The following is a 27,886-nucleotide window of genomic DNA, read 5'->3' on the forward strand; positions in this document are numbered from 1 at the left end:
AGCCCCACGTGTGACACACTTATCTTATCAAAGAATCCTCCCTGGGCAGGGTTCCAGGGGTCTCGCTGTTACTAAGAAGTACTAAGCATGTATGCCTGTACTGTACCTTCCTGTTGGATTTGCTAGTGAGATCACACACCGACGAGGACGACAGCTCATCAAGCCTTCCTTCCTCAACTTTGTCTCCTCATTCCTTCGACACAACTGAACACCCAGCAACGCTTCTTTGCCATGCCGCCATGAATCGAATAGGGAGGCCATTGAGGTGTTTTTTCATCTCTAGGGCCTCTAGACAGCCCCAATGCTCTCCAATTCCAACAACAGGAAACTTCTCTTTGGCTGACCGCCGTCAGAAGCACACACACGCTGGCTTCCCTCACCATGATGATCAGGTTCCTCGACTGGCCAAGCAGGCCCTGCACCGCCTCAGCCTGGCTGATCTCGTAAAGTCAGTTGCCACTCTACTTCAAGTCCTCTCCAGCTGTATCATTTTCCAAACATCTGCAAGCCAAAAAATTGTTTCTAATACATGTAATTTACATCTGTCAGGCACGGTCGCCCCCCCCTCTCTGCTGAGGCCCTCCTCTCCTCGGCACGCTTCACTCTCTCCCTCCTCCCCATCCGCCTCGCCCACCGGATCCAGGCCCTGCGCAACCTCCCCTACATTGTCGTCTCCAACAGCAACATCACCAAGATCTACAACAACTACCAGCACTCGCTGTCGACTCTCCTCCCCTGGCTCGAGGGTCAGACCTCGCCGCGCCACACCCTCTCCACCCTCGACGACGAGATCCGCTTTACTGAGGTCCTCGCTGAACTCGTCCAGACGCATACCGATACCATCCCGCTCCTGGCGCAGGGATTCCTCGAGTGCAGGCGGTACATCTCCCCCGCCGAGGTCACCCGCTTTCTGGACGAGCACCTCCGCGCCCGCATCGGCACGCGCCTCATCGCTGAGCAGCACATCGCCCTACACTTCTCCAGCAAACCACACTTCGACCCGGACGCCAGCCCTACCCCCTGCCCGGACCACCCCAGCTTCATCGGCGTCATCGACACCGCCCTCCGCCCTGCCGGCGTCGTCGACAGCTGCGGCGGGTTCGTTGCCGATATCTGCGAGCTCAAGTACGGCGTCCGCCCTCGCTGGGAAATCGACGGCGACCCGGACACAACCTTCGCCTTTGTCCCCAACCACCTCGAGTACATCGTCACCGAGCTGCTCAAGAATGCCTTCCGCGCAACCGTCGAGAGCGGCCTGTCTCGTGAGCCCGTCGTCATCACCATCGCCCCCGAGCCTTCCTCCTCCGGCCAGGACGCCACCACCACCGTCCGCCTCGACGACAATAAGGCAGGGCGGCTCACGAGCGATGCCATCAGGCCGCTCGACGATAATGCTCCCGGCGTGACGATCCGCATCCGCGACCGCGGCGGTGGTATCAGCCCGGACGTGCTGCCCAACATCTGGTCCTACTCGTTCACCACGGTGCGCGAGGATGAGGAAGACGTCCCAGGTGGGTCGTCCATCGACGCACTGAGCGTCATTTCGAGCTCCAGCGGCGGCGGCAGCTCGATCGCCGGCCTGGGGTACGGGCTGCCGTTGAGCCGGGCCTATGCCGAGTACTTTGGTGGAGGCGTGGCTGTGCAGAGTCTCTACGGCTGGGGGACGGACGTTTATCTGAGATTGAAGGGCGTTGGGAAGATAGAGCGAGCAAGCGAGATCAAATCATAAGACAACTACATAGTGGATGAACGGATGGTCATAACATCACCAGGTCAGAACTTGAGACTTGCATGGCTTGACGATTGAATAACAATCACACAGAGAACAGATGCAAATCCACGATAGCCTCCAAAATTAAATGCAGGCAAGACTCCATAGCAAGGCGTCATTAAGGATATAGGGCACAAAACCAAAAGGTGCTTTCTTCGTTTTTTCTTGTTCCCAGAATATTAATTATGAGCAATGAACTCCGCTTGCTCAGTTGCCTACTTGATATGGTCAACCATGATGCATAAAAAAGAAATCCTCAAGTTCCAGATCCAATACACACACACTGAGAGAGAGTCATGCAGAAACAAGTAATATCCCAACCCATGATCCTAAGCCGTTCGTCTTGCGTGCGAGCGAAAAATTGTGTGTTGTGTTGTGTGCAATGGGAAAGGAAACCCCAACGTAACGCCGCTTAATAAGTGTTTTTTCTTCTCTTTCCTTCACAACCCCCGCTCATCGCTCTCAAATGCGTTTGGATAGGACCAAATCTAATGATTAATCAGACGCACACACCCTCAACCCGTGTCAACTTTGTGTCCGTTGATCCAAAGAGAACCGGGGGAGGAAAGAACCAAATCATTTCCAAAAAGTTCTTGGGGAACCAGGCTGGCGGCGTCTACATGTTGGCCAGCTCATTGTCGATCTGGCGGTCCATGAAGGTCCTTCTCTCGCCGACGAGCTCGGTCTGCAGTCTCTGCTCCACGAGCGCGCGTACCTGCTTCTTGGTGATGGTGTCGAGGTCTACCTCCCTCAGCACAGCCTGTATGCACTCCGTGATGGCGGCATCGTCGGGGCCGTGCACACCGGGCCCGCGCGAGAAGTCTACCACAGACGGCGAGGCACCCCCGTACCCGCTCATGGCTGTGCCGGCGCGGCTCTGTGCGTAGCCCGCGCCCATAGCCGTCGACCCAGGCCGGTCCTGGTACGGCGAATGGTCGCGGTCGAGTCCTGTGCCAACGCTGTATGTACTCTGGCGGTGCATGTGCGAGGCCGGGTGGTCTGCGTAGGGCGCGGTGAAGGCGCTGTTGCGGGACATGTGTCCAGTCTGGAACGGCGCTGGGGACTGCGGCGGGGCCATGTACGCGCCGCGGCCAGGGACGCCTGTCAGGATGCTTGGCTGCCGGACCGATGAGTACACGCTCTTCATGTCGTCGAGCTCGTAGTCGCCCGCCATGCCGCCCGCGGGATCGTACAGCGGCTGGACGGTGTCGGCGATATTGCCCTTCTCGTTGTAATTGCCACGTCGGCCGGGTAGGTTGTTCTGCAAGGCGTAGTCGTCCCAGCGCTGCAGCGGGATCGAGCGCGGGTCGAAGGCCTCGTCATCTTCGGCCACGATCTGCTTCTGACCTTTCTCTCCGATCACCACACGGGTATTGCCCCAGGAGAAATTGTCCTGGTTCCAGAAGGAGTAGATGGGCAGGATGAAGGAGTAGACCGGATACGCAAGGATGTAGATGATCATCCAGCCGACATGTTGCCATTGGCGTTTCAAGATGAAGATGAGCGCCTGGAGACCGTAGACTCCTGCCAACATGGCGATAGTGATAGTTGGGAACTGGCCTTGGTGCGTAGCAAGCCTGTAGATAAGGTAGCCGAGATAGCATGTTGTGGCGGGGAGGATGATCGTTCCTGTCAGGTCGATGAGGACGACAAAGCGCATGCTGAAACAGCAGAAGCCACACATGTCCTTGAGGCGCATCAGCTCGGCCAAGTTGTGGATAGTGGAGTTAATCCATCGTCGACGCTGAGAGAGCAAGACGCTCCAGGTCTCAGGGGCAGCTGTCTGACAGTAGGCATCGGCTGTGAATTTGTACTGCATGTGCGGGAAGTGTTTGGTCATGAGGGTGGTCAGATATCGATCTTCTCCGAGGGACAGCAGATTCTTCTTATGGAGGGTATCAACATGGCAGTCGCTGTAGTCTCGAATAACCTCGTCAGAGATAATCAAAGGCTTGCCACGGTCTGCTGTTCTCAGACGGTACATGGTGAAACTAGATGGATCTTGTGAGCTTCTGTCTCTCAAAATGAAACAAGTGTCCTCTGGGAGAGAGAGAGAGAGAGGGGGGGGGGGGGGGAAGGGATTGAGATAGATTTGGAACTTACCATCCAGGCAGACAGGTGACACTACCGAAGAGGGACTCGAAGGCCTTGGCTAAGTTGTGGGAAATGAAGTATTCATAGACCTGAATCATCGTCCACCACGACCGCTCCTCGTTCTGCAAGCTCGTCTCACCGCAGATACCCGCAATCTTGGCGTTGTTGGCACAACGTGCCACCAGGCGGTTCAACGAATCCTCTCGGACGCAAGTGTCGGCATCGATCATCAGCAGGTACTCGTACAGCTCAGGATCCACGCCGATAATATTATTGATCTGGTGGAACATCTCGAGTTCAAGAGGACTCATCGGGGCACGGTGGTGCACACGGTTCAGGAAGCTCATGAGCAGGATCTGCGAATCACGCTTGCCACGGTTGCCGGGCTTCGTTTGAGTCTGCTCGACCTCCCTGCCGCACTTAACGACCACAATGTACGGGACCACATTGCCCTCAAACTCATAAAGCCCCGAGTAGACCTTGCCGTAGTTGAGCTGGAGACCGCCAGCGCCGACAGACTTGAAGGGCAATGCCGGCGGGTCGACCTTGGGGTCAACACCGAGAATGTCAAGCACAATCTTGGGCGTGGGACGGTCATTTCCGGCGCCGGTGATGAGACCATCACAGATAACGCAGATGAGCTTGCGCTTGTTGTCGTACTGAAGAGCTGTCAATGAGTCCAGTGCCTTTCTCAGCGAATCTTCACCCTCGGTATAAGCTGGAACCTGACAGATGACAAATTTGTCCTGAGGAGATGGTCGCCGCTTCGAGCCAAACTGAAGAGCCGATAAGAACTTGATCAGGATGACTGTGCACAGAAGGATGGTGAACGCAAGCAGGAGGTAGTTGTTGAACTGGCACTTGGCGCTGTATCGGAAGTCGATGATGCCCTTGTAGAAGGTGTTCTCCATACAGGTCAGACTGTTCATCAAGCTCGCATACTCGGTGCTGTTGCCCGACTCCTTGGCTTCCTTGATGAGTGCGTTCCACTTGTCGGTGACGTCCAGGCCATAATTCTCCTCGGCAATAGACGTCATGTTGGAGTTGAGGAATTCGTAGGTGTCCAAGTCGTCCATGAGGGACAGCGTGTAGACATAATCCGTCAGGTCGAAGACCTTGTTGTTGTAGATGACCCAGTTGTGATACTCGTCTGCGCCCTGGGTCTTGACGTATTCCTTCTCCCAGACGAGTTCTGCCTTGTAATATTCCTTGATCTTGGGCAAGAAGGTCTCGTTGTACCAATACGTGTTGCGCAGCGCACTCGAGGTGTCAGCTTGATAGTACCCGGAGGTGTGCTCGGCGGTCGGGTACGTCGGCGTCGTGTTAGCAGTGAGCTCGATGGTGTCGTCTGTGACAAGGCCAGGGCAAGCAATGATCAGGGGAGGCACAAAGTATTCGTCCAGGTTCTCACCAGCGAAAGGCTCCATGTTGGTCGTTGTCGTCTCGGTTGAGGAGTCACTGTGCTGGGTCTTCCAGAACTTGGAAATGTCGTAGACGTTGCCGCGGATGCTGACATAAAAGTCATTGTCTCCTGTATGCTCGGCGACTTCTTTGAAATTCAACGCCTTGTCGTAGTTGGGACATATCAGGTTGCCGAAGATGACGATCCAGAAGATAATGAAACAGTTGATGAGGGTGATGAGGAAACATAGCACGACTTTCTCGCGCCAGGCCATCCGCACATCCGGCCGCTTCATACGACCGATGAAGCTGAGGAGGGGCGACGGGATCCAGAAAGTCAATGCCCATACGAAAGCAACCCAGACACGCCGCGTAAGGGTGACCCGCTCCTCCTTGATGTTTTTCCCCTCAAGAAGCTCGGGGTCAACCCCACCAACGAACTGGCCCTCGGCGTTGTACTGGTATTCACCCTTACGGTAGTCTCCTTTGAAACCAAGGCCGTAGTCTCCCTTGTGGACAGGGAGAACGCTCTGGGGTCGTTGAGAGCCGGAGAGGGACGGTGCGCGAGACCCGGGGTTGAGACCCAGGGCTGCTGGACCGAGAAACGTAGCCTGGCTCCGATTTCTCTGTTGGGCAAGACCCTCGTTGCTGTCGTTGGCGTTAGAGTCTCCGAAAGGAGACTGGCCAAAGAAGCCGCTGCCGTTGCTCTGGGCAGAATAGCCCGTGTCGAGGCCATGGAATCCCATGGAGCTGCTCATTCCCATGCCCAACTGCACGCCTCCAGGCCCGGCCTGTCTGCTGTCAATCATCATCTCGGCCTCCCACCACGCGCTCTCGTGCATCCAGACGCGCTCGTTGCCGACTATGACTTCTCCATTGGTCCAACCGCGTTCCATGAGCCAGTTCTGGATGCCTTCCTTTCCATCCGAGCATCCAAGAGCTGAGTATCTCGTGACAAACTCGTCATGGTCAAAGTCAGCGGTGAAGTCCAGGTTTCTGTTTCGTCGGTTCGACCACTCCGGCAGCCTCCAGGAGCGGAGCTGGCGCGAGACAGTGCCTGCAGACCAGGCGGAGGTGATGGAGGGCAAGCCCGCGATAGTGGCCGGCGCGTCGTCTGTGGGATGAATCGAGAGGTGATACCAGGCACGACTGCTGCTGAGGATGGCTGGCAGGTCCGCCCGAGCATTCCGACCCAGGTTGATGCCCTCGCCCTCGACGGGGAAAAGCAGCTTCTTCAAGAACCCGTCTTCGTCTGCGGCATAGGCAAGCTTCTCAAGGATCTCCTCCCTCTTCTCCAAGACATGCAGCCTCTCGCGGCCAGCTGGTCCGGACATGATGCCCAGATCCGGTGCCACGGCAGCCACGGCATTTTGCATCTCGCGAACGACAGAGCTACCGGCACTAGGGACTTCCACCCCGTCCGCATTCATCTCTGCGTTGATGCCTAGGCTGTCGTCAAACACGCCCCTGAGAGCCAGGGCCTTGCCCAGGTCTGGGTCAGGTATCTCGAGAACGGTAATGCAGACAGTGTCCTGATTGTCGTCACTGTTGGGCGTCCGAACACCCCCCTCGCTGCTGTTATCGTCCGCAGCTCGGCCCGGGTGGCCCATCTCGGCAGCAATTGCTGCATTAGCCTTGGTGATGACCCAGTCCACCAGAGCCTCGTACAGGCCACCGATGAAGGTCTGCCTGTCCTCGGTACTACACTGGGTTGCGAGCACTTCGGGCTCGACCCCGAGGAGGCCACCCGCATCCTCGATGATGTCGTCCATAGCGTCCTCATCGATATTGTAGTCGAGGGTGTTTCCAAGCTTCAGCACACCGGCCAGGGTCGAGATGAGGTTCCTGTGGGCAGAACCCTTGATGCCGATCTGCTTGAGGGCATCGCGGAAATCATCGGCAGCGGCACCATCGTCGGAATTAATCAGGTAGGATGGCGGTTCGTACGTGCCTGACCGTTTGAGAAGTGTGTACGTGTCTGGGCTCTTGAGGCTGAGGAATTCGCGCTCGGCAGGCGTGGCACCTGAGTTCAGCAGGTAGTAGAAGACATCGAACGCCCGGTAGCCGGCCTCAGCGGGAATGTTCAGCAGGCCCTTGTCCGTATCGATACCTCCCTGCGAGAGGGCCACGGAGGCTGCTTGGATCTCTCCCGCCAGGTTCAGTGTCAAGGTCACGGCGAGGGCCGCCTGTCGAGGAGTAGAGGGGTTGTTTGGTGTCACGCATCGGATGAAGGGATGGATCGCCTCGAGTGCCTTAAACAGCATGGATGGCATCTGAATGGGGAGGGCATTGCTGAGGAATGGAACGAGCACAGACGGAGTTGACGTGTGTAGAGAGCTGGTCATGGTCTCGACATTAGCATGTGATGATGGGGCGGACACATGGGCAGAAGCAGCCTCCGTAGGGAACGGAAGGGGGTCCTTACCTGAGGATGATGGCACCATCTTCAGCACGCCTTCTTGCATGTTCCCATGCCTTGACGCCAAGAGATGTGTCGATTGTGCCGCCCGTGGGGGGGTTCGGTGGAGGAGGATTGGCTGTAAGCCATGTGTTTACAACGACACTGTTCACAAACCACAGCAGTCAGCATCCATCAAGTAGCCAAACAATTGCCCGCTCCTTCTTCTCTGGGGAGATCCCATCACCCACCTTGAACTAGCATCGAGACCGTATGCTTGCCCCTCTATATAGATGTTATGGATTGAGTTCAGTAGCGTTGTGGTGCTGACTTGGGTAGATTGCTGTCCGGTTCCCCTCGAAGCACCATGCATTTCTGATGCCACCGAGTACATGGACATTCGGTTCGCCATGGTGGGCAAGATGTCTGTGTGAGGTGTGACGTCCAAAGGGACGAACCACAGTTGTGAGGACGCCTCAGGGCCTCAAGCAAGGCGGCTTCCCGCTGCTGCGACTGTTCAATTAGAAATTGAGCCTTGCAGTGACAGCCTTGATAACTGGTCAATCTCAACGGCCTCCTGTTCGTAGTGTTGCGACCTCGAGTGAGTCGAGCCGAGAATCGAGAAAGGGGCGTGCTGGGTAAGGTGATCGGTGTCGTGAGCAGCGCGAGGAGTAAAAGTTCCCAATGATGATTATATGGTCCTCTCCTTATCGTGAACCCCTATGGATAAAATAGTCGTAAGACCATGCAAAAATATCCAAAGAAGCTTTGCAAGAAAAGAAAGAAGAAAAAGACCAGTACGAAATCAAACAACAGGAAAAGCAACCACCAAAGCGAGTGAAGTGGTTGAATCTGAGGATTGGGGTAGTGAGGATGGTGATTTAGGGAAAACAGAATTCCCAGCGCCAACAATATCCAATATGGAGTCCCCAACTCGCGTCTCTATGGGATTTCCAAGGCAAAGACAAACCGAAGACAGGGGCTGGTATGGGAGGAAGGTACGGCTTGTACTATGCGTGCTATGGTATAGGCTGGGGCGCCTGAAAGGGGAGCTCTCTGCAGTGCAGGTGGCCAGGCTGAGGTGAACCCTTTCGGGAGGATTAGCTCGGATAGGCCACAAAGGCAAAAAAAAATCATTACGGCAGACCATTGATGCAAGAGATGCAGGATACACGAGATACAAAAGGCATAATTTTCACGGAGGAAGGCCCCCCTCCCCCACAAGGAGGGAGGAATACAGGCACTGGGCAGCACGATCCCGGAGCCGGAAGCTCGGAAGAGAAAAGGAGCGAGGCCTAACTTGAAATTTCTCACGATGAGTGTGTATGAACAACTGATGGGCACTGTCGAGGCTGAACAATAGCCGCGTGAACACGCTGAGAGAGTACCACGAAAGTCACAGTAGCGCTATAAGGAGAGACACGGTCCATTCAGGGGTAAAATGTTAGTTCAGAGTGAATAGGAGCCGCTGATCGGCTGGTACGGCGTACTCCTCCCCGCAAGAAAGGCAAGGCGAGACAAGGCCGTGGCAAGTCTAAAAATACCAGGGTGGTGTGGCACTTAGTGGTGGGTAGGCGCGATGGCAAAAAAGTAAAAAGTGGAGCAGAGACGCTTTTCCAAGGAGTACGCGGGGGAAATACGAGAGGCTAAAACTCTTGGGTCAGGCCAGTCATGGACGGAAAAAGAGAAGAAGGGAAGAAAACATTGCAGCGACACGCAGAGCGTGACAAACACGAACGATATAGTGAATACGATATTTTGGTGAGTGAGCACTTGATCTGCAGAGGAGCCCCAACTCTGCATCATGTGCAGCCTGGATGGCTGGGTGATGATGTCGTGACCTCGAGATGGAAGTGAAAAACGGGGCCTCGATGGCTTTTTGGCTTGTTGTTCCATCCGAAGAAAGGAAGGGAGGAGAAAAGAAAAAGAACCCCGTCAGCCGGCGATATTACAAGGAATTCTGTGGCCAACACGGTACGTACAAATTAAGTGGGCCGGTGAGTGGATGTATTACTATAATATATACACGACACACACTACAATACTATAGCAATATATCCTATGTACAGCGTAGCATAATACAGAGAGGATGGGATTGCTCTATCAGACTCGTCCTGGTCTATCTGCGACATGCCCATTTCCAATACAAATTGCGATGTTGTGGAAGAAGAGCTCCACCCAGACCCAGAGGCTCTAGGCGGACCTTGTTACTTCTCTTCTTGGAGATTCTGGAATCATGTGAAGCGGGCCCGAAGGCCCAACAACGACACAGATACTTGCAGTACAAACTCAGTACTACTGTTAACTCTAGGCGGAACCCAGGGGTGTGAGGGTCTAACGGAATGCAGCTTCCCGGGGGCTCAAAGAATCCCGACAGTGTCAAACGTCATCCTACCATGTATGCTCATTTGACAATTCCCCCTTTTTCTTCTTGTCCATCTTTTCTCTCCTTGTTCAGGATCTTCAACGATCGGAAGATCTGCTCAGCCCTGAAGACAAAGTTATTCTACTGCGTAGCTTGACTTTATACTTGTGACTGATCGACAGCGCTATCAGAAAAGCGGTAGACTGTCGCCGGGGTGATGTGCATTTGCGCCCAGGAGAGACCCTGAAGTCACCTGTTGCAGCGGGAAACTACCTGAACATAGCACTGGGGCGGTTACTCTGTAGCAGCACTCAAGGTACCGCAGTACTAGCCTTGCCCATCACCCTACCACTCTTCTTTAGCGTAGCCGCGTCCCGCGTCGACAAGAAACCCAGAAACGATCAACCGGCATACCCGTGCAGGGGGACGGGAAAAAATGAGGAGGGGAAGGGAAGGGGGGGGGGGAAAAACAATTTCCAAATCTTGACATTTGGCCGCATACTATGTATCTGGCTTGCCGCTTGGGAGAGCTGCCATTTCAATTTCTTTTCTTCTTCTGTCTCTTTATTTCCTGTTCTTTTCTAAGTAGCAAAGTAGCAGTGGAGAAACCCGGTGTCGATCTGGGTTCGATTTGCAGGTACGATGGAATTCAGTCTCCTCTCCCGGCTACCAATCCCGGAGGCTATGTTGTCATCGTGGATCAGGACTTGGTCTCCCTCAGGTATTTGCGTGCCCCAATTCTTGTCCGGGATGGACGATGCGGGCCACAGGTAACCTTATCACGATAGCAGTGCGGCTATGTTAGTAAGGGCAGTGATGGTTAATCTTGAGCCTAAAATGCACTCCCTATTTTTCTTTGTAGCCCTGAAGAACAAGTGCGCCACAACGTCGGCACTGGTACTGAAGAATAAAAGTAAACACACCGTTATATGGACGAGTCCTCTTGGGGGTCTAACCTGGGAATAGACAATAGGACCGCGTCCTGCTTCCCGTCTCCATGGTGCCATGGTTGCGGTGGCCGCGCAGCAGGTAACCACCCCGGCCCCCCCCCCAACACGCAGCTGCAAGGCCCCCTGGCCTTCGTATTTGGGCCAGCCCTGCACTTAAGGTTTCAAGCGCCTGCCGTATTGGATTAGGCTCTGTGTACTTTGTGTACAGTAGATTAGTTGGTGGCCATAGTGGTACCGTGTAGTGAATAATCCCCTGAACATGGGACAATCCAAACGCCTCCTCCGCTGCGAGGTGTGGCTCTGCAAGACGACGAGAAGCAGGAGGAGGCCGCTAACTAACTAAATTGTACAATGCTCCCACAGCAGTTGCTGACCACGGACGACTCCTGATCTTCTAAGAAGCTGTCTTTGCGGGTCGTTCGTTGTTGTTCTGCCCTGTCCTTTGTTTCCGTTGACCCTTTTACACTACTTTTTGTTTATTTTTCCTTTGGTTCGACACTTCTCTCTACTGATGTCGTGCTACTCAGACGTTCGCTTAACCCGGTTCTACTAGACGCCGTTGCTCGTTCGCTTCGTTCGCTCAGGTACAGAGAGCAAGTAGGAGCCGGTTGGACACAGTAGCTGAGCTCGGACTCGTCGCCGTTCGTTAATTCGGTTACGGGACGTGCTGAAGATATTAGGCATTGATCGAGTCCCAACGTTCCTCCTTCTTTACCCAAGAATACTCGACGAGGTAACAATCTGAGCCTCTCGTCTTCACACAGGCACCACCAAATTTCTCAACGAGCCCTCCTGGCTCCAGGTCGCACGGTCAATTGGTGTTTCCAGACCCAATCTCTCCTTTCCAGACGTTAGTTAGGTACACACGATACAAGCAGCGCTCTAGCCCTTCAAGATCTTCTCCCAGACGCCATCTCCGGCTGTCTTGGGCCTCTCTCGACCGCCATCATGGCCTCTCCTCAGCTCCAGATCGGCACCGGCGGCGCTCACACCCAGCCCTCGCTCCCCTCGCTGCCTGCCCACCTCCAATCCGACACTCACATCACCGCACATCTCGCCAGTCGGTTTCATGTGAACATACCGACCGCCCGCCTCTCCTCCCACGCCCTCATCTCCCTCAATACCTATACCTCGTCAACCAAGGGTAGCGATGGCACGAGAGAGGGCAGCGCCATGGCCGGTGCCGAGGACATGGCAGACAGGGCCTACCTCAGGCTGGGGCATCGTGCCGAGAATCAGGCCGTTTTGTTCTTGTAAGTAGCAGATCCAGCAGCTGCCCTCCTCCTTGGACTGCGTTCCAGCCCTTCCCTTGGCCAACTAGCTGACTGTGGTGGGATGCTAGGGGTGAATCTGGCTCCGGCAAGACGACGATTCGATCGCATCTCCTGACGGCACTCCTCAATAAGACCTCCACCCCGCTGTCCAACAAGGTCTCTATGGCTGCCTATGTCTTCGACACTCTGACCACGACCAAGACAGCAACGACACCGACGGCATCCAAGGCTGGTCTCTTCTACGAGCTGCAGTACGATACCTCGGCATCGACCCGTCCACACCTGATCGGTGGCAAGTTGCTCGACCACCGGCTGGAGAGAAGTCGTATAGCCGATGTTCCACCCGGCGAGCGGAATTTCCACATCCTATACTATTTGCTAGCTGGCACGAGCGGCGCTGAGAAGACCCATCTCGGCCTGGACCAACCCGGGACTGGCTTGAAGCGTTGGAGGTACCTGGGCCACCCGACACAGCTGAAGGTCGGCATCAATGACGCCGAGGGCTTCCAGATGTTCAAGACCGCCCTGCGGAAACTCGAGTTTCCCAGGGCTGATGTGGCCGAGATTTGTCAGATTCTGGCTTGTATCCTTCACATCGGACAGCTCGAGTTCGAGACCTCCAACAACACCACCGCAACAGGTGACGACAGCGGGGGCTTCTCTCACGAAGGTGGAGAGACCTCCACCGTCGTGAAGAACAAGGACGTACTGGGGATTGTGGCGGCCTTCCTGGGTGTCAGCCAGCAAGATCTGCAGACCACCTTGGGTTACAAGACCAAGATGATTCACAAGGAGAGGGTCACAGTCCTGCTGGACCCCGCTGGTGCTCGATCGAATGCCAACGAGTTGGCCCGGACCCTGTACTCTTTGCTTGTTGCCTGGCTCATCGAGGCCATCAACCAGAAGATCTGTGTCGCCGAGGAGTCCATCGCCAATACCATCTCCATTGTCGATTTCCCGGGGTTCTCCCAGCAGTCTTCCACAAACTCCGCGTTGGATCAGCTCTTGACCAACGCCGCGACCGAGGCGCTGTACAACCTCACGCTCAAGAACTTCTTCGACAACAAGGCTGAACTCTTGGAGACCGAGGAAGTGTCTGTGACGGCAACGAGTTACTTTGATAATTCCGATGCCAACAAGGGCCTCTTGAAGCCTGGCAACGGCCTGCTCAGCATTCTCGATGACCAAACCCGCCGCCACCGCACTGATATGCAGCTGCTGGAGAGCCTGAGGAAGCGGTTCGAGAACAAGAACCCCGCCATCTCGGTCAGCTCTGCAACCGCCAAGCTGCCGGGCAGCAACTTCTACACCGAGAACACAGCTGCGACCTTCACTGTCCGGCATTTTGCAGGGGAGGTCGAGTATCCCGTCAAGGGCCTGGTGGAGGAGAATGGTGAGGTCATCTCCGGTGACCTCCTCAACCTCATCAACTCGACCAAGAGTGAGTTTGTTGCTCGCCTGTTTGGACAGGAGGCCCTGCAGACTGTGGTCCACCCCCACGAGAAGACAACCGTCATGCAGGCGACCGTCAGCTCCAAGCCTATGCGTGCGCCGAGTGTCATGTCGAGGAAGGGTCGCCCGCGTCCGCGTCTCGGCGGCTCTCGGCGTGAGGCCTCGGAGAAGCCTGACGAGGACGGCAGTGAGCATAAGCGCAGCCTTCGCCATAGCGAGCAGGGTGCTTCTGGGCAGTTCTTGTCTGCCCTCGAGAATGTCACCAAGTCCGTCACTGCGCCTGGCACCAACCTGTACTTCGTCTTTTGCCTGAAGCCCAACGATAGGCGCATCGCCAACCAGTTCGACAGTAAATGCGTCCGGACACAAGTGCAGACCTTTGGGATTGCTGAGATCAGCCAACGCCTCCGCTCTGCAGACTTCAGCATCTTCTTGCCCTTTGCTGAGTTTCTCGGCATGGCCGACGCTGACACCATCCTCGTCGGCAGTGAGCGGGAGAAGGTCGAGCTTGCCGTCGAGGAGAGGCGCTGGCCGAGCAACGAGGTGCTGCTCGGCTCCACCGGAGTGTTCCTCAGCGAACGTTGTTGGTTGGAGGTGTGCAACCTGGTCGAGGCTGACTCTACTCGGCTCGGCCTGCCCTCTGATAATAGCGAGTCCCTCACCCCGGGTATGAGTCCGGGCGATCCATTTGCTGCCTCGAAGGAACGGTTGCTTTCTGCGAGCAACACCCCTGGGTATCAAGACAAGCACAAGTCGGGTTACTTTGGCAGCAACGAGATCGATGCTCGATCGGAAGCGGGCGCGTCTGCTTTCGGAAACGGCGACATGTTCAAGAACCTCGAAACCCGCGAGGAAATGGCGCAGAGGAGCAATGAAAAGAACATGGAGGAAGTCGAGGAGTTTAGGGACAGCGGCAGCCGAAGACGGTGGATGTTTTTCGTCATGTTGCTGACCTGGATGGTCCCCGATTTCCTCATCCGTGTCCTCGGTCGCATGCCCCGAAAAGATGTCCGGCAAGCCTGGAGGGAGAAGCTGGCCATTAACATGATTATCTGGTTCAGCTGCTGCGTGGCCGTATTCTTCATTATTGGTCTGCCCTTGGTCATCTGCCCCAAGCAGTACGTCTACAGCGCCTCGGAACTCACTGAGTACAACAGCAAAGAAGGAAAGGGTGCCTATGTCGCGATTCGCGGCATCGTCCTTGACCTGAACTCGTTCATGCCCAATCACTACCCCAACAGCGACATGATCTCAGACACGACCATGAAGAAGATGGCCGGAGAGGATATCAGCAGCTTGTTCCCCGTCCAGGTGTCGGCCATGTGTCAAGGTACAAGCAGCGCAGGTGTCAACGAGGCCGTGACGCTACTGGTCACTCCGGATAACAGCACATCGACCGACATAAGACTGCTGTACTCCAAGTATCACGACTTCCGCTACTTCAGGAACGATAGCCGGCCTGATTGGTTCTCGGAACAGATGGAGTATCTCCGGTCGAATTACAAGAAGGGCAACATTGGTTACACGGCGACATACGTCAAGAAGATGGCTACTGAGGGCAGCTCAGTCGCCATTATCAACGACCGCATCTACGACATGTCTGACTACATTGCTGGCGGGCGCACCCTGAGGGCACCTCCTGGCGTCTCACCACCAACCGACACGAGCCTCCTCGACTTCATGGACAACCTTGTTGTGCAGCTGTTTCAGCAAAAGGCTGGAGAAGATGTCACCAAGATGTGGAACGCCCTGGCCTTTGACACGGAGATGAGACAACGCCAGAAGCTGTGCTTGGACAATCTCTACTACATTGGCGATGTCGACACGAGGAACTCGGTCAAGTGTCAATTCGCCGATTATCTGATTCTTGCCGTCTCCGTCCTTCTCTGTGCCGTTATCGGCTTCAAGTTCTTCGCCGCCCTGCAATTCGGAGGCGGTGGTATCCCTGACAACCTGGACAAGTTCATCATCTGCCAGATCCCCGCCTACACAGAAGACGAGGACTCGCTCCGCCGTGCCATCGACTCTGCCGCCCGTATGAAATACGACGACAAGCGGAAGCTGCTGGCCGTCATCTGCGACGGTATGATTATTGGACAGGGCAACGACAGGCCTACACCGCGAATCGTGTTGGACATCCTTGGTGTGTCGGAGAGTGTCGACCCCGAACCCCTAAGCTTCGAGTCTCTGGGTGAGGGTCTCAAGCAACACAACATGGGCAAGGTTTATTCGGGTCTGTACGAGGTGCAGGGCCACATCGTCCCCTTTCTGGTCATCGTCAAGGTTGGCAAGCCATCTGAGGTTTCTCGTCCTGGCAATCGTGGCAAGCGAGACTCGCAGATGGTCCTCATGCGCTTCCTCAACCGCGTTCACTACAACCTGGCGATGAGCCCCATGGAGCTGGAAATGTACCATCAGATTCGGAACATCATCGGAGTAAACCCAACCTTCTACGAATATCTGCTGCAGATGGATGCAGACACCGTCGTGGCGCCTGACTCTGCGGGCCGTTTCGTTTCTGCTTTCCTGGACGATATGCACCTCATTGCGGTGTGTGGCGAGACAGCCCTCACCAATGCCAAGGGCTCCTTCGTCACCATGATTCAGGTGTATGAGTACTATATCTCGCACAACCTGGTCAAGGCTTTTGAAAGCTTGTTCGGCTCTGTCACTTGTTTGCCCGGTTGTTTCACCATGTACCGCATCCGCGCCGCTGAGACCGGAAAGCCGCTGTTCGTCAGCAAGGAGGTGGTCGAGGCGTACTCTACCATTCGTGTTGACACGCTGCACATGAAGAACCTTTTGCACCTGGGTGAGGATCGGTACCTCACGACGCTGCTCCTCAAGCATCACTCCAGGTTCAAGACCAAGTACAACATGAAGGCGCACGCCTGGACGATTGCCCCCGATTCATGGGCTGTGTTCCTGTCCCAGAGACGTCGCTGGATCAACTCAACAGTACACAACCTCGTGGAGCTTATCCCCTTGAACCAGCTCTGCGGTTTCTGCTGCTTCAGCATGCGTTTTGTCGTCTTCATGGACCTCTTGACCACGGTCGTGCAGCCAGTGACCATCGCTTACTTTGTATACCTGATTGTGCTCGTCGTGACCAAATCCACGGTCGTGGGCACAACGGCCTTCATTATGCTGGGTGCCATCTACGGTCTGCAAGCCATCATCTTCATTGTCCGCCGCAAGTGGGAGATGATTGGCTGGATGCTTCTGTACATCTGCGCCGTGCCCGTGTACTCGTTCGGTCTGCCGCTGTACTCGTTCTGGCACATGGACGACTTCAACTGGGGTAACACGCGTGTCGTCGCCGGCGAGAAGGGCAAGAAGGTTGTCATCTCGGACGAGGGCAAATTCGATCCGGCCTCCATCCCCCGGAAGAAGTGGGAAGAGTACCAGGCCGAGCTCTGGGACGCCCAGACCGCCCGCGACGACGCCCGCTCCGAGATCTCCGGCTACAGCTACGGTACCAAGGCTGGTCCCAATGTCGGCGTCTCCGAGTACGGCTGGGGCGGCTTCCCGCCCTCTCGCCCTGGTTCTGTCGTCGGCTACCCTCACAGTCCGTACAACAACGGCTCCGGTGACCTCCACACGCCGCTGGCAGGCACCCAGAGCCGTCTCAGCTTTGCGGCCAGCGACATGCTCGGCGGCGGCGGCGGCGGCGGCGGCGCCAACATGGCTAGCCGCACGAGCCAGTTCGGCGGCAGTCAGTTCTTTGGCAGCAGCCAGAACGAGCTTGAGATGAGCAACCTCGCCGGTATGCCGAGCGATGACGCGCTGCTGGCCGAGATCCGCGAGATCCTGCGCACAGCAGACCTGATGACTGTCACGAAGAAGGGTGTCAAGCAGGAGCTCGAGAGGAGATTTGGCGTCCCGCTTGATGCTAGGAGGGCGTACATCAATTCTGGTATGTTTTTTTCTTCTTTTTCTTCCTTCTTTTTTCACCCTCCCAAATAGTTTGTTCTTGATGTCTAGGAGACGTTGCTGACTCTTGCTTATCACAGCCACGGAGGCATGCTTGTCTGGTCAACTGTGAACGCACCCTATTTTGGGACATGCTGCTTTGGATATGACATGAAATCACCTCACACTTCCTCGATTGCATAAATTACTCTCAACATAATTATCTAATGGCTGGTCGAAATACATGCATTTTTGCTGGGGATGGACGGCTTTAGGCATCATTTAAAAGAACTGAGCGGTCGTACTTGTACAATCTCTTTTCTGTTTGGACATGTGCATGAGCTGTATGAGGAGAGATCTTAATAAGTGCTGGTGTCATCCTTTTTGATTTTTTTTTTTTTTTTTTCAAACGGGGAAAATAGCGAGAAGCGAGAGCGTTTTTCATTGGACACACAGCATGTATAGCAATGTCAAGGGGACGACGGCTTCAGAAGGGAGGGAGGAGGGGGACGTGACGGAGAATGGGCATCAAAGATGTATTCGGGTACGGTGTTTTTGGCTCAATGGAGTTGTACAAGTCATTATTAGTATATAGCTAGCTGGGGACACGGACTACTACTCAAGACAGAACAAGACATGTTTATATATGCTCTTCCACCTATCTGGCGGCTCTCTGAACAGACAGACACTCGCATCATATTGAAAGTTTCTTGACTCCCATCCACGTGCCCCAGCTGCCCTGCACCAACCCCCCTCCTCACTCACACCTTGCCAGCCTTGGCAGCCTCAACAGCTGGGACTTCTTTGTCCAGCGGCAGGATATCGGGCAGCGGGCCCCGGGGTGTGATAGAGTAGGGATTGATCTGCGTGTGCGACTTGGTGTAGTGGTTCTTGATATGCAAAAAATTGGTCGTTTCCTTGAAGGCGGGGACGTTCCAGTATAGGTTGCGCATCCACTTGTGGATGTGGGGGTAGCCGGAACGGATGTCTTTGATATTGCACTTGAAGTGCTGGACGTAGACGGGCTATTCACGAAGGGGAAGGGATTTAGCAGGAGGGACGGGATGGATGACATGACCGTGATATGGACAAGGGGAGGACTTACATCGAACCGGATGATGGTGACAAACCTATACGAGACAGAAAGGAACAAAGCCAGTCAATATTCCTACAGTATCTCGTCTGACAACAATGAAAAGGAAAAGAAGAAAAGGCACTTACAGCCTGATATCAACCTCAGTCAGCTCTTTACCAAGGTAATACGGCCCCTCACCGGCAGCAAGGTGTGCCTCGGCGCGGTCGAGCGCCTCAAAGAGCGCGGTGACGTTTTTGTCGTAGGCTTCCTGCGTGGTGGCGAAGCCGGACTTGTATACACCGTTGTTGATCTTGTCGTAGTGCCACTCGCCCGCCTCATCGATCTGGGTGCGTAGGGCAGCCGGGTAGAGCACGACGTTGCGGTGGCCTTCATCAAGCTGGTCGTCGAACTGGTTTGTCGTCTTAGGTTAAATCTTTATCGGGAGAGGGAGCCGGGGGGGTGTGTATGTGTCCCTTAAGGAAGAAGAAAAGGAGCCTATAAACTCACCACAGTGCCAAACATGCGCAGGATTTCACTGCTCTCATTATTGACAATAATTTTCTGCTTCTTGTCGTATAGAATAGGAACAGTGAAGCGGCCGCCGTAGTTGGGGTCAGACTCGAAGTAGACCTCGGAGAGGTGCGTGAAGTCTTCGTGGAGAGGGTCCGGGATGACATTCTCGCCCTCGATGTCCTTGTCCTCGGCCGTCGGGAAGCGCCATCCTGTTGCGGACAGATGTTTTAGCATGGCACGATCCAGCGCCTTCATAAGAATTCTTGCTCATATGATGTATAGAAATACACATATACGATCATGAGTATTTATAGGGTTCCTAGCCTCCAACTCACCCTTCTCACCGAGGGACCAGTGCACCGCCGAGACGGTGATGAAGTCCTCCAGACCCTTGAGCTTTCTGGCAATAATCACGCGCGTCGCCTGTGTGTGGTACAAGTTCCGTCAACATATATATATACCATGATAGGGATAGGGAAGAGGAGCCGACAACAAGATAACCACGCAAATATCTAAGACAGGCTTACCCAGGGGCAGGCATAGCTGATATACAAGTGATACCGGCCCTTCTCAGGCGGGAATTTGGCACCAGGCTCGCTAGAGATCCACTCGCGAAACGAGGATACTTGGCGCTTGAACTCGCCCGACTTATCCTTGGGGTCGACCCAGTTTGTGACTTTGAAGGGGGAGGTAGACTGTTTCATGGCAGCAAACAGAGAGAGAGAGAGAAAGGTGATGTCAGCAGCCGAGCGTGTACATTATAAGCAGTTTTGTGAGCCTCTTCTTGAGCTGAGGCCCTGGTAAGCCAGTAGAGCTGCCTCAGAGTAGAATGTGCACTCACCATTTTCGTCTGGACGGAAGATCCTGAGAACTTCTTGTGGAACTGAAGATGCTTCTGCTGGTTGGTCGCCAGAAATGCTCTCTGGTGAGACGACAGGAGCTGTGAAGAGAAGAGCAAGCCACGAGTGTTTGGCCGCAGGGACGAGAAAGAGGAGGAGGCGAAGGAAGTCTGCTTTGGTGCTCTCCACAGAGCGCTGGGAAACATGAGATATCAGGTTTTTCTGAGAGCTAAGAAGGTTACTCCAGCTTCTCGATGATGAGCGGGAGCGTCAATGGGGTTGCTCATGCATATAAATATGGAAGCGACGAAGATTGGTTTGGCCGAGACAAGAGGGAGCATGCGTGCTAAGCAGGTGGGGGAGGATAACTAACTACTTAGTGTACCACTTAGTAACTGCCCAACTGCTTTACTACTAGTTATGTAATCACAACAGAATCTTATACTGTACGAATGACCATCTTGATATTGATGTATCATTTTTAAAAGTCTCGGTCCATCCAGAGACAATTCAAGAAAGTGACAGCTCAAACGGAAGCAGCAGCAGCACGAAGGCTGCAATTTTTGCAAATGCAGGTCCTAAACACGTCTTCTAGAACACCTACTTGCTTGTCAAATGCTCATGTAATCATGACATCGTCGCTGCAGCCCCCACCTGCCCGCATTTACTCATGCAACGGGGCTCAATTATCCTTACTGCTCTTTCAAATCAATCTCCACAGCTGACAAAACCAAAAACCCTCATCAGAGAAATAGGTATCAGGAACAAGCGCATATACACACACACGCACGCACGCACGCACGCACGCACGATCATGACCTGCATCGAGATTTCAAGATTACAAAAACATCAAAATGCCTCATCGTTTTCCATCTATCTTGAATGCCTTCTGTTCTCTCCCTGATCTAGCTAGACTCGCTCAGGCAAATCGTCATTCTTGAGAGAAGATAAAAAGAAGGCTCGCCTCAGGAAAGGGGAGATGGTCATTCGTCCATAGTATTGTGCTGACTTAGGAATCTCCATGCTTTCGTGTCCCAATCACAGGCCCAGCCCCCTTCACTCAACTTACTTCACTTTACTTCCGCGTGACCATCACGTAAGGCACCTCGACGTCCTCGCCATCCGCATCCTCGACCACCACCTCGAAGATGACATTCTTCTGGTGCGCGGGGATGGGCTTCTGAGAGACAGTCTCCACCAGCTCCGAGAGCTTGAGGCCCATCCGTGGCTTGGTCTTGTTGCTGGGGAAGAAGCCGGCATACAGCAGGCTGACGCCTGAGCTCAGCATGGACAGCGAGAGACCGAGCTTCTCGAACTCGGCAATAAGCTCCTGACATGTGATGTCTGCAAACTCAAACCGGTCCCAGATCTTGTCCATAGTGTGCTCCTTGCCATCTGTTCCCTTCCACGTAACCTTCGGACTGGCAACGGGCTCGCCAAACCCAAAGAAGGGCAGCGCCAGGTTGATGAAGCCGTTCTTGTACTGCTCCGTATCCGTCTTGCCATCAAGGACTTTGAAGAGCTCCAGGACGACCAGACCTGTCACCAACGCCGTCGTGGTCGCGATCGCCGGGATGATCTTGCCCGCGATGAACTTGGTCTTGTGGCGGTCAGCAGTCTCGATCTTGTAGTTCAGCGCCCGCAGATTGCTTGCTGCTGTGATGAAGTCGATGTGGTGATTGGTGTCATCGTCCTTCTCAAACTCGACCGGCGTGAGCTTGAAGCCCGACATTGACTTGGCATCAGGTATTTCACTCGCAATCTTGCCCAGTTCTGCTTCGTCATCAAATGCACCTCCACCCTGTGCATTGGGGTCCTGTGATACGTTAGCAATGTCATGAGAGTAGGGATCTCGGCTGGGTAGTCTTACAGGGTCCTTGTCATCAGCTTGAATCTTGACGCCAGGGTCTGGAGAGAAGTCGGGAACAATCATGGAATCCACGGCGGCCACATATGCCGCACGGTCCTTGTCGTGTACATTGATATTGTAGTTGAAGGCGTGCAGATTTGTGGCGGCAACAAGAAACTGGTAATGTGTCTCATTGTTGATGTCAAACTTCAATGGGTCTGGAGCACGCTTGGGACCGGACCAGAATGGCTGCCCGGTGGAATTAGTGGCATCCTTGGGGAAGTTGAAGAGGAGCTGCTGGATCGCATTGTTGTACTGCTTCTCGAAGAGCGTACGAGCCCAGCTCACGCAGTCTTCAAAGGTGAGCGGACGCTCGTTCTTGAGATAGTCTCGAAGCATCGTCAGGGTCGTCTTCTGATCACCTCCCTGCGCCATGGTGCTCTTTAGATAGTTTGGCTGGGTCAAGTACAGATTGGCAGTCTCGGCAGGCTTGACGAAGGCGGTCTCAAAGAGCTCTCGTGCCCAAGCAATCGTGTGCTCAATCTTGTTGGGAAAGCTTCGCAGGGTGCACATGGGGAAGGACTGTTCTGGAGGGTCGACTGATGAAGAGTACGACTCGGTGACCCCTGGCAGGACGACCTGGGTGTTGCCCTTGGTCCCGAGCGTGCCGCTCTCAAGCAGTGGCTTCTTGAAGAACACACAGCGTCGGTCAACGTAGGTTCTGGCCTCCACGTTGTCCAGCGCGTTCGTGACACCGTCCAGCCTGGACCAAAACTCCTCGTTGAAAATCTCCTCGGTCTCGGGGCTAACGCGATCCTTGAGGCAAACGATGTGTCCGGCTAGATCAGGGTTCATGAGCTGAACGGCCTCCGCGGCACAGTCGCTCTTCATCTTGCCCACATCCTTGGCCCGGAACAAGAACTGCCGGTTCAAGTTGCTCTTTTCGATGGAGTCCATATCGGTAATGGTAATCTGGCCGTTTGGACCGGTACCGAGACCAATCATGGCCCAGTTCTTCAGCATTTCACAGCCGATGGCTCCTGCGCCGACCAGGAACTGCTTCACATTGGAGAGCTTCTCCTGGTATTCCTTCCCAAAGACGGCGATCTGGCCATCGTACCGGCTGCCCAGAGGGGCACAAAGCTCCTCGGATCGCCCGGTGCCTTCAGGGAGCGATTCAAGCGAGTCAAAGTACATCCACTGCTTGACAGGGTGGAACTTGCCCGAGACTGCCTTGAGGACCTCCTGTGCCGTGAGTCCACCAAAGAAGGCCGCCATGGGATTGAGGTCGCCCACGGCCTGGTAGCTTAGCTCCATGAGCAGTTTCTCGTCAATATCCACCTCGATGCCCTGCTCCTTTGCAAAGAACTTGGCAGACTCCAGCACCACCGTAGCGTCCTCCTTGTTCATCGGCCTCGGCCAGCGCCCCTGGGATTGTGCAAAGGCATGCAACGCCTGGAAACCAAGGTGCAGCTGCTGAGGGCGGTCGAACTTGGCAAAGTCAGACGGGACGAAGTCAGGTTCCTTCAACGCAGCCGAGAAGCTCTTGAAATCCATGATCTTTGGCATCTTGACCTGCTGGAACAGACCTCCTCGTTTGTACTGGCCCAAGCCGGAGACATCGCCGATCGAGAAAGTATATGGTCCCTTCACGGTCACCTTCCGCGGCTCGCAGCCGTTCAGCCCCTCCATACCCTCGACCTCTGTGAATGTGACATAATCGCCATCCTCCAACCCGTGGCGGGTCTCGTCGTTGGCAGACACGACTCCCTCCTCGTCGATTCCAGCAATGATACCGCTAAGGGGGTTCTCGCCGGTCGAATCAATGACAGAGAACTTTTCGCCAAAGTCACAGAAGATGCTGCCAAACAGGCCGAATGTGTCGGCGGCAATCAAGTAGATGCCTTTCGAGTGGCAGTAGTCACCAATTATGATCTGGTGGTGCAGGGGCACGTTCGTGAGGACGACGACTTGGTACTTGTCGAACTGGGAGAGGTTATCGGAGAGGCTTCACAAGACGACTGGTCAGCAGGCGTCCTAAAGGCACCTCGAAAAGGTCATATAGTGTAAGGAAGGAGCGTACCCTGAAGACTCATGCACAGTAACGGGTGTGTACGCGTTGAGCTCTGCAACGCGCGGGACTGTGACCTGGTCACGAGGCTTGCCAACGTCCTCAGGACGTAGGAAAAACTGAGAGGAGAGGTCTGCGATGGCGACTGGGGCGGGATCGTAGAGGGTAAGGCTCTTGACGCCAGCCAGGGCGACATTCTTTGCAATCTCGACACCAAGGCCCTTGAGCCCAACGATGAGCACGTTAGACGCGCCCATGCGCTTCATGGCTTCATGGCCGAGAACGTAGAGCTGTCGGCTGTAGAGAGACTCGTCGATTTCGCCCGAGCCCACGACGGAGTCGTCGACCTGCATCCGGGTGACTAGGTCAACCTCGGGAAGTCTCTGGCCCTGCAGACATCGTGGCGTTTACGTTAGTTGAGTCTCGGCGAACGAACAGCCAGGAGCACCGAGATCCTCTCTGACGGCCTGGGACTGGTCACGATGGTGGCGGAACAGCCCGGCAGAGGACAGGGCATCATCAACTTACAGCCATCGTCTTTTTTGGAAGAGGCAACGAGTCCCCGTCGTCTGAAAGCTTTCGCTTCCCCAGTTTGGAGGTTTCAAGAGGTTTAATCTCCAGCGGAGAAGAAACTTCGATATGGCGGCGGGTAAAAGCGCTCTGATTTGGAGTGTTGTGTGGTGCAGTAGTCAGTGTGGTGGTGATGGTGCGTTGTTTGGGCTGAGTGATGTTTATGGTTGAAGCTGCTTAGTTGCCTCGCCGCTGCGAAGGTATGATGAGGCAACCTCGACCCCACTAAAGTGGGTGGCTTCAGGCACAGGCTAAGCTGCGGGGCAACAGGACCACCCAAGTTGCTGCTGCGCCGTCCTTCTTCGTCACTCAGGTTTGTCGGCCAGAAATGTCACTCTTGATGGAATAAAAATTTGTTAGTGAGAAAGGGAGAACAAAAAAAAAAAAACGTTGCAAAGGTATGGTACTCAGCACAGAGAAAAAAGTCCATGTCTGCTCGATTTACATACCCCCCCCCCCCAAAAAAACCCCTATAAAAGAGTATGAGTTGTACTGTATGACAGAGCAGCATCTTATTGTGGGACCTTCATGTGTGATTTGTCAACAACTCTGAGTTGAAGACGTCAGTAAACATCAGCACTCACGAGGCGGATTAGGGGGTTGTCTGGTGCCACTAACAGTAGTGGTAATCCGTCGATTCAACACTTACGACTCAGCCTGTCCAGGCAGCCCCACGGCCCAGAGATCAGACACTCTTTGTCTCCAACGTTTGGCCTAATAGAAAGAATTTGGCGCAGGATACCTGGCCGTTGTGCGTTCACCTCAGGACGCCCTGATGGCTCTATTTTATTTCTCTCATAAAAGAAACTTTGCTACGAGTTCAAACGCCTTTTCACTGGCAAGACACCAAGGCGAGCCAGGGCCATACAAGTCGACAGTTTGAGAGAATCAACTTGACACTTTCATCCTCTCTTTTCTTCCTCCACCTTCTGCATGCCGGAAGCTGGTCCCTCTCAAATCCTACTGCTATCACAATTGGCTGTGTGTTGTGTTGATGCGATAGCTTCAGGAGCAGGAATGCAAACTTTTGTTAAGCCGCGTCAAATCTGAGCCTTTTTTATACTGGGGGCCTGAGAATGGACAGTGTAGCTTGTTGTTTCAAAGAGAGACATATTACCATCATAAGATGGCGAAGTTTAGCTAAATCCGGTCTCATTTCTTGGGCCCTTCTTTTGAGACCTGAATCTGTTCGTTCGCGTCCCACGGAGTGACTCGAGCTCGCTTAGCCGAAGCCAGGGAGGAAGATCTCCGAGCCACCGTAGTACTAGATCTAGGAGTGGCGGTGACCTGCCGACTTCAGTTATTCGACAAAGCTGGATATACTGAGCCGGACCACCCCAGTCCTCACAGGAGTGGGCGGCTACCGTGTCAATCGTTCCTGAGACGTGCGACCTAGCAGGGAAGGAAATGAAGGGGGACAAGTAAGTGCGAAACCGGGGGTTCCGCAATCACAATATGTCCGTGGCAGATAACCGCTTCATTGTCTTGTAAGTCTTTGCGAGGTGAACGTCTGGTCTTGCGTATGCAGGACCCTTTTGAGGTTCACCTACTCGCCCGGCGTACTCTGGGTAAATCCTCTGTTGATATGCTCGGCATGGTTGGCAATTGCGTCAGAGGTCTGGCAGTTATTGAAGTAAATTGATTGTTTGCTTCTAGATTATGCAAAGCGAACTACTCAAGACTATACAAACTCTCATGGGACTGTTCTTCAACTGGCTAATACCATACCGCCCAATCGCCTTCACAAAATCACGCTGAAAGTCAATGATCCTATTTGACACCCTTCAGGTGGACGTCGCTGGAGGCATGGTGTTAGTCTCGCTGTACAGCGGGTCAGGGAGGTAAGGAGCCGAGTAGGAGAACTTACAAGATCAAGTCAGCGTTGGGGGGGATGTGGCCGGTGAAACCGCTGCATAATTCATTAACATCATAGTCAAAGATGGTAGGCCGCGTGAAAAAGAATAAGAATGCCTCGTCTCGCGACACGTTTTGGGGAGCAAAGTGAGAGCAGGGCGCAGGAATCCTCTTACCGGGCACCATAGCCATAGTCACTGCAGCAAAGATTACCATTAGCTTTCTTGGCTCATTCCCTCAACCAGACCCAGCAACGTGGACAGAAGTAGGCTTGCTTACCTGGAGATATCGAGGGTGGCCTTCTCGCCAACCTTCATTTGAGTGACACCCTCATCCCAACCTGTTTGTGGATTGATGTCAAAATTATCGTTTGGGGGCGCAGACAGAGAGGATTCTCAGGGCAGAACACTGAGGGTGGCTTACCCTTGATGACCTGGCCGACGCCGATCTTGGTGACGAAGTCGCCACGACCAACAGAGCTGTCAAACCTGGAGGCTAGTGCGTCAGCATGATTATCTCTTCACGGACAGCCGAGGATGCCCCAGCGGCAAGTCGAGCCGACATACTGCTTGCCCTTGTTGTCAGGCTTGGAGGTGTCCTTGAGGAAACCGGTGTACTCGATGGTAACGGTCTGGCCGACAGAGGGCTGCGCGCCAGTGCCCTCAGCGTGGGTGGTCTTGGTAACGCCCATATTGACTGGATTTTCAAAAGTTCTGATGAGCAAAAGTAAACCGCGGGACTTCTGTGGAGAGAAAGTAGACACGCTGTGGAAACTGACCTCGTTTTGTGTGGTGATTTTGGGGATTTTGGTCGGGAAGTTTTGAAGAAGAAGTGTGGTGTGGTGCAGCAAAGAGCTCTCAAGATGGCGGGACGTTGAGCTATAGTGACGTTTAAGTAGTGGTCCAAGGGGCAGGGTGGAAAAGTTGGGTCGAAGGGGTTTGTGGGTCAAGTGGAGGAGGCTTTTTTCCCCTTTCCTTTTATAATCATCGGAACATTCTGAGATCATACACACACACACGCACACACACGAGTCGGCAGGCGATGGATCTAACAAGCTCAGAGACAACAGGGTCACAGGCAGTACCGATGCCTCTGATATCATCCAACTGCAGCTGCAACCGGCACAATATTGAAGCGGTACATGGGCGATCGATAGGTAAGGTTGAGCCTCGCATCGGTGCGGAACCTGCGGGGACCCTGCCAGGCCCTCCCGAGGGGTATTGTCATCGTACATGGTATGTATCACAGGGCTGGCAGGGACCTGCTATAGTACTTGAGCAAAGTAGGTGTTGTGGTACCGTAGAAGTCGCTGGATCGCCCATTCTCCCCTCCTCTTCACAAGCGCATTGACGGATAACACCCTGACAAGCTCGATGGCGTTTCTTCCGTCCTCACTGACGTCCCAAGCTGCATTCTAGGGCCTCTCAGAAAGGAAGGAGAAAAAAGATCAGAAAACCTCGCTTACCCCCCCCCCCCCTCTTAACCTCCACAGGACAAG

At 54.3% G+C, this 27,886-nt stretch overlaps 6 protein-coding genes across 6 annotated transcripts; 2 read left to right on the top strand and 4 right to left on the bottom strand.

Moving 5' to 3' along the window:
- Positions 1-87: 87 nt before the first annotated feature.
- Positions 88-1,929, top strand: M406DRAFT_345600 (alpha-ketoacid dehydrogenase kinase; the record flags this gene model as incomplete). Its single annotated transcript, XM_040922104.1, has 3 exons — positions 88-102; positions 393-448; positions 550-1,929. The coding sequence occupies 3 exons, from the start codon at positions 88-90 to the stop codon at positions 1,727-1,729; spliced, it is 1,251 nt and encodes a 416-aa protein (XP_040778705.1). The 3' UTR covers positions 1,730-1,929.
- On the bottom strand, positions 1,898-8,285 carry M406DRAFT_90296 (family 2 glycosyltransferase). Its single transcript, XM_040926173.1, has 4 exons — positions 7,916-8,285; positions 7,692-7,829; positions 3,875-7,603; positions 1,898-3,762 (listed from the first exon to the last, which is right to left on the bottom strand). Exons 1-4 carry the CDS (start codon positions 8,074-8,076, stop codon positions 2,388-2,390), a joined length of 5,403 nt encoding a protein of 1,800 aa, XP_040779136.1. The 5' UTR covers positions 8,077-8,285; the 3' UTR covers positions 1,898-2,387.
- A 3,642-nt stretch (positions 8,286-11,927) lies between these two features.
- CHS-5 (family 2 glycosyltransferase) lies at positions 11,928-17,795 on the top strand (the record flags this gene model as incomplete). Its single annotated transcript, XM_040926000.1, has 3 exons — positions 11,928-12,232; positions 12,322-17,621; positions 17,719-17,795. The coding sequence occupies 3 exons, from the start codon at positions 11,928-11,930 to the stop codon at positions 17,748-17,750; spliced, it is 5,637 nt and encodes a 1,878-aa protein (XP_040778706.1). The 3' UTR covers positions 17,751-17,795.
- Positions 17,796-18,378: 583 nt separating this feature from the next.
- M406DRAFT_254574 (uncharacterized protein) lies at positions 18,379-19,909 on the bottom strand (the record flags this gene model as incomplete). The annotated part of the gene is made up of 6 exons (XM_040916970.1): positions 18,379-18,642; positions 18,723-18,747; positions 18,839-19,101; positions 19,200-19,414; positions 19,541-19,628; positions 19,733-19,909. The coding sequence occupies 6 exons, from the start codon at positions 19,907-19,909 to the stop codon at positions 18,379-18,381; spliced, it is 1,032 nt and encodes a 343-aa protein (XP_040778707.1).
- Positions 19,910-20,884: 975 nt separating this feature from the next.
- M406DRAFT_350716 (uncharacterized protein) lies at positions 20,885-24,498 on the bottom strand (the record flags this gene model as incomplete). Its single annotated transcript, XM_040922570.1, has 4 exons — positions 20,885-21,860; positions 21,915-23,901; positions 23,977-24,353; positions 24,493-24,498. 4 exons carry the CDS (start codon positions 24,496-24,498, stop codon positions 21,120-21,122), a joined length of 3,111 nt encoding a protein of 1,036 aa, XP_040778708.1. The 3' UTR covers positions 20,885-21,119.
- Positions 24,499-26,156: 1,658 nt separating this feature from the next.
- Positions 26,157-27,283, bottom strand: FKR-3 (uncharacterized protein). The gene is made up of 7 exons (XM_040914986.1): positions 27,167-27,283; positions 26,955-27,084; positions 26,812-26,876; positions 26,668-26,728; positions 26,565-26,585; positions 26,402-26,443; positions 26,157-26,332 (listed from the first exon to the last, which is right to left on the bottom strand). Exons 2-7 carry the CDS (start codon positions 27,077-27,079, stop codon positions 26,305-26,307), a joined length of 342 nt encoding a protein of 113 aa, XP_040779139.1. The 5' UTR covers positions 27,080-27,084; positions 27,167-27,283; the 3' UTR covers positions 26,157-26,304.
- Positions 27,284-27,886: the final 603 nt, after the last annotated feature.

The sequence above is a fragment of the Cryphonectria parasitica genome (assembly GCF_011745365.1).
Source record: "Cryphonectria parasitica EP155 unplaced genomic scaffold M406scaffold_3, whole genome shotgun sequence".
Taxonomy (NCBI): domain Eukaryota; kingdom Fungi; phylum Ascomycota; class Sordariomycetes; order Diaporthales; family Cryphonectriaceae; genus Cryphonectria; species Cryphonectria parasitica.

Excerpts from the sequence above, each read along its gene's own strand:
- FKR-3 (XM_040914986.1), bottom strand. The coding sequence starts at position 27,079 with ATGGGCGTTACCAAGACCACCCACGCTGAGGGCACTGGCGCGCAGCCC. Across the intron at positions 26,729-26,811 it reads CGTCGGCCAGGTCATCAAGG|GTTGGGATGAGGGTGTCACT; the intron begins GTAAGCCACCCT and ends ATCCACAAACAG. Across the intron at positions 26,586-26,667 it reads GCCACCCTCGATATCTCCAG|TGACTATGGCTATGGTGCCC; the intron begins GTAAGCAAGCCT and ends TCTTTGCTGCAG.
- M406DRAFT_90296 (XM_040926173.1), bottom strand. The coding sequence starts at position 8,076 with ATGGCGAACCGAATGTCCATGTACTCGGTGGCATCAGAAATGCATGGT. Across the intron at positions 7,604-7,691 it reads GATGGTGCCATCATCCTCAG|CTCTCTACACACGTCAACTC; the intron begins GTAAGGACCCCC and ends GACCATGACCAG. Across the intron at positions 3,763-3,874 it reads GTCACCTGTCTGCCTGGATG|TTTCACCATGTACCGTCTGA; the intron begins GTAAGTTCCAAA and ends AGATCCATCTAG.